Source organism: Somniosus microcephalus, unplaced genomic scaffold (genome assembly GCF_052327205.1).
Source record: "Somniosus microcephalus isolate GS21.2 unplaced genomic scaffold, FLI_Smic_1.0 unresolved_chr1, whole genome shotgun sequence".
Lineage (NCBI taxonomy): Eukaryota > Metazoa > Chordata > Chondrichthyes > Squaliformes > Somniosidae > Somniosus > Somniosus microcephalus.
In genome coordinates, this window is record NW_028225179.1 from 131109079 (window position 1) to 131116644 (window position 7566).

Consider the following 7566-nt stretch of genomic DNA (forward strand, 5'->3'; position numbering starts at 1 on the left):
GGGGAGTGGGGAGCTGGTCTCGTTATTGGAGGGAGGGGGGAGCTGGTCCCCGCAATGGAGGGAGGGGAGGGGGGAGCTGGTTCTGTTATTGGAGGGAGGGGAGGGAGAAGCTGGTCCCATTATTGGAGGGGGGAGCTGGTCCAGTTATTGGAGGGAGGGGAGGGGGAGCTGGCCCCATTATTGGAGGGAGGGGAGCGGGAGCTGGCCCCATTATTGGAGGGAGGGGAGGGGGGAGCTGGTCCCATTATTGGAGGGAGGGGAGGGGGGAGCTGGTCCCATTATTGGAGGGAGGGGTGGGGGAGTTGGCCCCATTATTAGAGGGAGGGGAGGGGGGAGCTGGTCCCATTATTGGAGGGAGGGGAGGGGGGAACTGGTCCCATTATTGGAGGGAGGGGAGGGGGGAGCTGGTCCCATTATTGGAGGGAGGGGAGGAGGGAACTGGTCCCATTATTGGAGGGAGGGGAGGTGGAGCTGTTCCTGTTATTGGAGGGAGGGGAGGGGGGAGCTGGTCGAGGGAGGGGAGGGGGAGTTGGTCCGGGCAATGGAGGGAGGGGATGGGGGAGCTGGTCCTGTTATTGGAGGGAGGGGAGGGGGAGCTGGTCCCGGGAATGGAGGGAGGAGACGGGGGAGCTGGTCTCGTTATTGGAGGGCGGGGAGGGGGGAGCTGCTCTCTGGAGGGGAGTGGGGAGCTGGTCTCGTTATTGGAGGGAGGGGGGAGCTGGTCGAGGGAGGGGATGGGGAGCTGGTCCTGTTATTGGAGGGAGGGGAGGGGGAGCTGGTCCTGTTATTGGAGGAAGGGGAGGGGGAGCTGGTCCTGTTATTGGAGGGAGGGGAGGGGGAGCTGGTCCCGGCAATGGAGGGAGGGGAGGGGGGAGCTGCTTCTGTTATTGGAGGGAGAGCTGGTCCCATTATTGGAGGGAGGGGAGGGGGAGTTGGCCCCATTATTGGAGGGAGGGGAGGGGGAGCTGGTCCCATTATTGGAGGGAGGGGAGGGGGGAGCTGGTCCCATTATTGGAGGGAGGGGAGGGGGGAACTGGTCCCATTATTGGAGGGAGGGGAGGGAGAAGCTGGTCCCATTATTGGAGGGGGGAGCTGGTCCCATTATTGGAGGGAGTGGAGGGGGGAACTGGTCCCATTATTGGAGGGAGGGGAGGGGGAGCTGGTCCTGTTATTGGAGGGAGGGGAGGGGGAGCTGGTCCTGTTATTGGAGGGAGGGGAGGGGGGAGCTGGTCCCATTATTGGAGGGGGGAGCTGGTCCAGTTATTGGAGGGAGGGGAGGGGGAGCTGGTCCCATTATTGGAGAGAGGGGAGGGGGAGCTGGTCCCATTATTGGAGGGAGGGGAGGGGGGAGCTGGTCCTGTTATTGGAGGGAGGGGAGGGGGAGCTGGTCCTGTTATTGGAGGGAGGGGAGGGGGAGCTGGTCCTGTTATTGGAGGGAGGGGAGGGGGGAACTGGTCCCATTATTGGAGGGAGTGGAGGGGGGAACTGGTCCCATTATTGGAGGGAGTGGAGGGGGGAGCTGGCCCCATTATTGGAGGGAGGGGAGGGGGGAGCTGGTCCTGTTATTGGAGGGAGGGGAGGGGGAGCTGGTCCTGTTATTGGAGGGAGGGGAGGGGGAGCTGGCCCCATTATTGGAGGGCGGGGAGGGGGAGCTGGTCCTGTTATTGGAGGGAGGGGAGGGGGAGCTGGCCCCATTATTGGAGGGCGGGGAGGGGGAGCTGGTCCTGTTATTGGAGGGAGGGGAGGGGGAGCTGGTCCTGTTATTGGAGGGAGGGGAGGGGGAGCTGGCCCCATTATTGGAGGGAGGGGAGGGGGAGCTGGTCCCATTATTGGAGGGAGGGGAGGGGAAGCTGGTCCTGTTATTGGAGAGCGGGGAGGGGGAGCTGGTCGAGGGAGGGGAGGGGAAGCTGGTCCTGTTATTGGAGGGCGGGGAGGGGGAGCTGGTCACATAACTGGAGGGAGTGGAGATAAGGCAGTGCCTGTTTGGGCCGCCCTGTCTTTTCAGCCCTGTTTAGTGTGTGTTTGCTGTGGGTGTCCAGCTTTGTTCCCAGACTGAGACATATTGTGGAACAGGGCCACCTACTGGTAGAGTGAGGCCACTGCTCCTGTTTGTGCCAAGCTGGAGGAGGGGTAAAGACACCAGCGACTGTATTGTACCGATCTCTAGCCAGGGCGCTGACACCGGATCTGTCTAACCACGTGCGAGGTGGCCATTTTACACCGGCTGAGTGGACTGCGTGAAATTTCACCCACAAATTCTGGTGTTTTACATTGAAATTCTCTCTAACGACAGAGAGCAGTCTGACTGGAGCCAATTATTATTATTAGCGGGTACAGTTGTGTGGTGGTTATGGTACTAGATTGGTCCATTTCTGAGTTCAAATCCACTAGTCTAGATTATATCAGAGATGAGGGACTTCAGTTATGTGGAGAGACTGGAGAAGCTGGGGTTGCTCTCCTTAGAGCAGAGAAGATTAAGGGGAGATTTGATAGAGGTGATCAAAGTCATGAATGGTTTTGATGGAGTAAATAAGGAGAAACTGTTTCCACTGGCGGGAGGATCGGTAACCAGAGGACACAGATTTAAGGTAATTGGACAAAGAACCAGAGGGGGAGATGAGAATTGTTGTGAGCTGGAATGCGCTGCCTGAAAGGGAGGTGGAAGCAGATTCAATAATAGCTTTCAAAAGGGAATTGGATAAATACTTGAAGAGGAATAAATTTTCCAGGCTATGGGGAAGGTTTCGGGGATTGGCTAGCTCTTTCACAGGCATGATGGGCTGAATGGCCTCCTTCTGTGCTGTATGATTCTGTGAAATCCCACCATGGCAAGCTGTTTGAAATTGAATTCAATAAATCTGGTCATTTGCGGGCTAGCATAAATGACCCTGAAAGTTAGCTGGTCTGGGCAGTGGGCTGGCTCCCAGTCTCCCGGCTGGAGTCAGTTGAGATGATTGTGCGTCTTAAGTGTATTTAGAGGTTCGGATGATGTTCTTACATACAACTCTTTGCCCCTTGCCTCAAGGCCATCACCGCTGGCTTCTTCTATCACACGGCCCGGCTCACCCGCACCGGCTACAAGACGGTGAAGCACCAGCAGACGGTCTACGTCCACCCCAACAGCAGCCTGTTCGAGGAGCAGCCGCGCTGGCTCATCTACCACGAACTCGTCTTCACCACAAAGGAGTTCATGAGACAGGTACCGTTTCCCCCCCCCCCCCCCCAACCCCTCTCTCTTCTACGTTCCTGTCTTCCCCCTCCTCCGCTGCAGGCTTCAGGGCGCTGGCCAACTCCTGCGCTTCATCCTGACCAGCCCCACCTGAGCCCAGCCCGGTGAGTGCCGGCAGCTATTCTCCTGTGGCGGGCATCACCAGCCCAGCCCGAATCCTGCAGCTCGCCCAACCAATCCATGTTGCTGTTTGCCCCTCTTGATTTCTTTTCTCTTGAGTCTTGATTTCAACACTGGGCAGAGTGGGGTTAGTCACATATGTGATGTGTCCGAGGTAACCATGCTTCAGTGCTGAGGGTGTCGGCCACATGTGGTTTTCTCTCGTTTTGCCTCTCCCAAAAGAGCATCTTTCACGACCTCAGGACGTCCCAAAGCGCTTTACAGCCAATGAAGTGCTTTTTGAAGCTTGGTCACTGTTGTAATGTAGGGAAACGTGCGCACAGCAAGATCCCAAAAACATACCAACCAGACTTGTTTGTGATGTTGGTTGAGGGGTTAACAATGGCCCAGGACATCGGCGAGCACTCTCATTGCTCCTCTTCGAGGTCGTGGCCGCGGGATCTTTTTACGCCCACCTGAGAGAGGAGACGGGATAGCCTCGGTTTAACGTCTCATCCCGAAAGACGGCACCTCCGACAGTGCAGCACTCCGGAGTGTCGGCCTAGATTTTGTGCTCAAGTCCCTGGAGTGGGACTTGAACCCACAGGCTCCTGACTCGAGGCGAGAGTGCTACCCACTGAGCCACAGCTGACACCCTGTAGTTAGCATGACTAGCGAACGGGGAGTGGTACACCATCTAATGGATATGGGGCCTGATGGTCTTCTCGCTGTTTGTAATGAGTCCGTTCCCCCCACCCCACCCGTACAATGTATTACTACCCCAGCGAGTGCGCCACCCTCTATTTCTGTCCCCTTTTAAGCGAAGTGGCGGGTGCCGTTAAACTCCGTGCCATGCGTCTCAACCTGTCCGTCTGTCCCAGGTGATCGAGATCGACAGCGGGTGGCTGTTGGAGGTGGCTCCTCATTACTACAAGTCCAAGGAGCTGCAGGACGCGGCCAGCAAGAAGATGCCTAAGAAGGTGGGGAAGGCCCGTGAGGAGCTGGGTTGAGTGCGACGGTGCTCCCTGGGATCAAACCTACCACGCCGGCAACGCAAGGGTCGTGTCTCTCGCCCCGTCCCGCCTCACCGTCCCGCACCAGGGCAGTTCCACGTCCCCCACTGTAGGGTGTTTTTTAAATAATTGTACATAACGAACATATTCTGTGAAAGACAACTTCCAATAAAGCCCCGTCCGCATTCCCCGAGATTGCGTTTGATACCCAGATCGGATTGAATTGGAACGACCTTTTCTCATCTCCGGGAAAACTGCCTCACTCCAGCCAGCGGCGGCTTGCGTTTGTCGACGAAGGACTGCGCCCGACGGTGACTGCGGCTATTCCCGGGCCGCGGCCTCGGAACCTCGTTCGGTCTCGAGCTGTGATCACCGCGAGGGATCGGAGGCACCAGTTAGAAACACCGAGCGGGGTTTAAAGCACAGTCGGTTATGGGCCCTGCACCTGGAGCAGGAGTCGCAGAGCGTGGCTCAGTCACAATCACCAGCAGTGACTGATTCTCAGAACTGAATCTCATGTCTTTTGGACGTGTGATGTTTCTACAGCACAGGATGCTGGACTAGACCTGCCACTTAGAGATTTCAAATAAAGCTTGGCACTTTTATATAAAAATATACATATATGTATCGTCTTCCTGTTAAAGCTCTGTCTTTCGTTTGTTAATATTTGTAACCCATGTCGGATACTTGCAATAGAAATTTTCCTAATGTTCCAATCCCTGGGTTCAATCAGCAGCCTATAGTCAGCGACAAGACTGAGAGGCCTTGTCTCTTGGTTCCCCTCAGCAGCTTATAGTTAGTGTATCTCACCGACAGCACTGAGAGGCCTCGTCTCCTGGGGTTCCTCAGCAGCTTATAGTTAGTGTATCTCACCGACAGCACTGAGAGGCCTCGTCTCCTGGGGTTCCCTCAGCATCCGCAGTCAGTGTGTCTCACAGACTGGACTGAGAGGCCTTGTCTCTGGGTTCCTTCAGCAGCCTGCATTGGTGACCTTCAACAGCCCTGCCTCCAGCCCCTCAGCGGCCTGCGGCCAGTTATCCTCAGCGGTAGGAGGCCAAGGGTCTCCCAGCCGTGGGTTCTTCGAGCAGTCTGGTGCCGGTGACCCAGGACAGAGAGCCTCCCATCACTGGACTCCTTCACTACTTCAGTCAGTAACCCTTAGTAAAAGGTGAAAGGATCCCTCACGGTCAAAGCATACCCCATGTGATTAGTGCCAATGCCTGTGTGGCCTACACAGATGCTCCCTCGATGGCATGGACACCGTGCAGCAGAGTTAGGGGAGGAGGGGCCGAGAGCACGGATGACGAGGTGGACTTTACGCCGATGGTAGGGAGCGAAGTAGCGAGGTGGCAGGGCACGGGTTCCACGGAAGGTCGAAGGGAGAGAGGGAGCTGAACACGAACGCTAGGGGGCAGGGAAGTGGAGTGGAGGTGGAAGATCGGCCATATTGAATGGCGGAGCAGGCTTGAGTATGGCCTACTCCTGCTCCGAATTCTTATGATCTTATCTTACTAGACCAGAGTGGGGGTGTGAGCAGGGAGCATTGAGATCGCAGATTGATTTGTCAGCGAGGACGAGAACTTTAAAGTCGATGCACTGGGAATGGGGAGCCGGTGGAAAAGGAAGAACTTACATTTATATAGCGCCTTTCACGACCTCAGGACATCCCAAAGCACTTTACAGCCAATGAAGTGCTTTTTTTGTAGTGTAATGACTGTTGTAATGTGGGAAACGCGGCAGCCAATTTGCGCACAGCAAGATCCCACAAACAGCAATGTGATGATGACCAGATAATCTGTTTTTAGTGATGCTGATTGAGGGATAAATATTGGCCAGGACACCGGGGAGAACTCCCCTGTAAGTCGGTAAGGACGTGGTACGTGGGTAAGCGGCACTTTGTGAGAGATGGAATCCAGGCGGTCTGGATGTGTTGCGGTTTATGTTGGGTGGAGCTCAGCAGGGCATTGGGAAAGTCCGAGATGATCAAAGGCATGAATGAGTGTTCCAGTGATTCGAGATGGGCGATGTCACCGGTGAGTGTGGGGCCGTCTGGATCGAGACAGGTGGGGGAAGGGCAAGACGCCACCTTTCATTGCTTCAAGGCAACGATAAATGTCGGCCTTGCCAATGACGCCCACATCCCGAAAATGAATTATTTTTAAAAAATCACTGAGCCAATCATTACATTTTATCTCTGGCTTTTCAACAAAATATCTGTTTGTTGTTAATTTAGCCCATTGACTCCTCTCTTTGGCAGGAGTCAACAGGCCTGATAATTGCCCTATGTTTTGTTCAGCTTGATAACTTGCTGTTTCCAGTTCTGAAGAAGTGTCTAAACTGAAACCTTAATGTCTTTTCTCTTCTAGTGCTGGCAAGAATTTTTAGTTATTTCAGCGCCATATTACTCCGTGGGTTTGCAATCTCTAATTCTATGATGTGAGAGCCCACTCCAGACGTTTACTTTGTTAGCATTTTACGATGTGTGTTTTGCTATTGTGAAAATACCAGCTAAACATCGACTTCTGCTTTTTGGGGGCAGAGCCTCCTTCCATCTGCCAGAGGGGGCGCTGTGATACCAGTAATGCTGCCTCCCCTCCCCGGGTGGCGCTGTGATAGCACCCGGCACCAAGCTCATGGTCTATAGTGTGGCGGAACCACCAAGGGTCTCAGAACAATTAGTAATAATCCCTTTAACTACAGTGTAGTGAAGCCGCGGACTGCACCTTTAAGCTGCCTGTTAACTGTACTGCATTGTACTTTCCTGCACTCCACATCATGACGCCGATCACGTGACCGCCAGTGGCGCGAAGAACGCGATGACGTCAGCTTCCAGAATCTTCCAGCAGTCGTCGAGTGCCCAGCAAGCTGTATAGACCTGTTTACTGTTTCTCCTGTAGTTTCCCTGTTAACTTCGTTGTTCATTAAAACCTGTTGATTTGATTCATCGAGTCGAATACCTTATTCAGATAGGAACCTCCGTTCCTACATTGGTGACCCCGATCTCGTCGGACAACTTTCGTTGAGGATGAACACGAACGCCGTCGCCCTTAAACTGCCGCAGTTCTGGGAACAGCAGCCGGCAGCATGGTTTTTCCAGGCAGAAGCACAGTTCGGGAGGTCACAGCGGATTCGACCCGTTATTATTATGTGGTTTCCGCTCTCGACAGTGCCACGGCCTCGCGGGTCGTCGGCCTCCTTGGCAACCCACCGGAGGAGGGCAAGTAC

At 54.9% G+C, this 7566-nt stretch overlaps 1 protein-coding gene across 2 annotated transcripts in view; it reads left to right on the top strand.

Moving 5' to 3' along the window:
* dhx16 (DEAH (Asp-Glu-Ala-His) box polypeptide 16) overlaps positions 1 to 7297 on the top strand; it is a 66350-nt gene extending 59053 nt beyond the window's left edge. The window contains exons 20-22 of one of the 2 annotated variants that reach the window (XM_085974855.1): positions 3026 to 3199; positions 4210 to 4308; positions 6708 to 7297. In XM_085974855.1, the coding sequence (XP_085830981.1) occupies positions 3026 to 3199; positions 4210 to 4308; positions 6708 to 6776 (342 nt within the window). In that variant the 3' untranslated portion in view covers positions 6777 to 7297. Of the gene's footprint in view, positions 1 to 3025; positions 3200 to 4209; positions 4955 to 6707 lie in introns of those variants that run through there. The other variant, XM_085974856.1, reaches the window with a different exon arrangement.
* Positions 7298 to 7566: the final 269 nt, after the last annotated feature.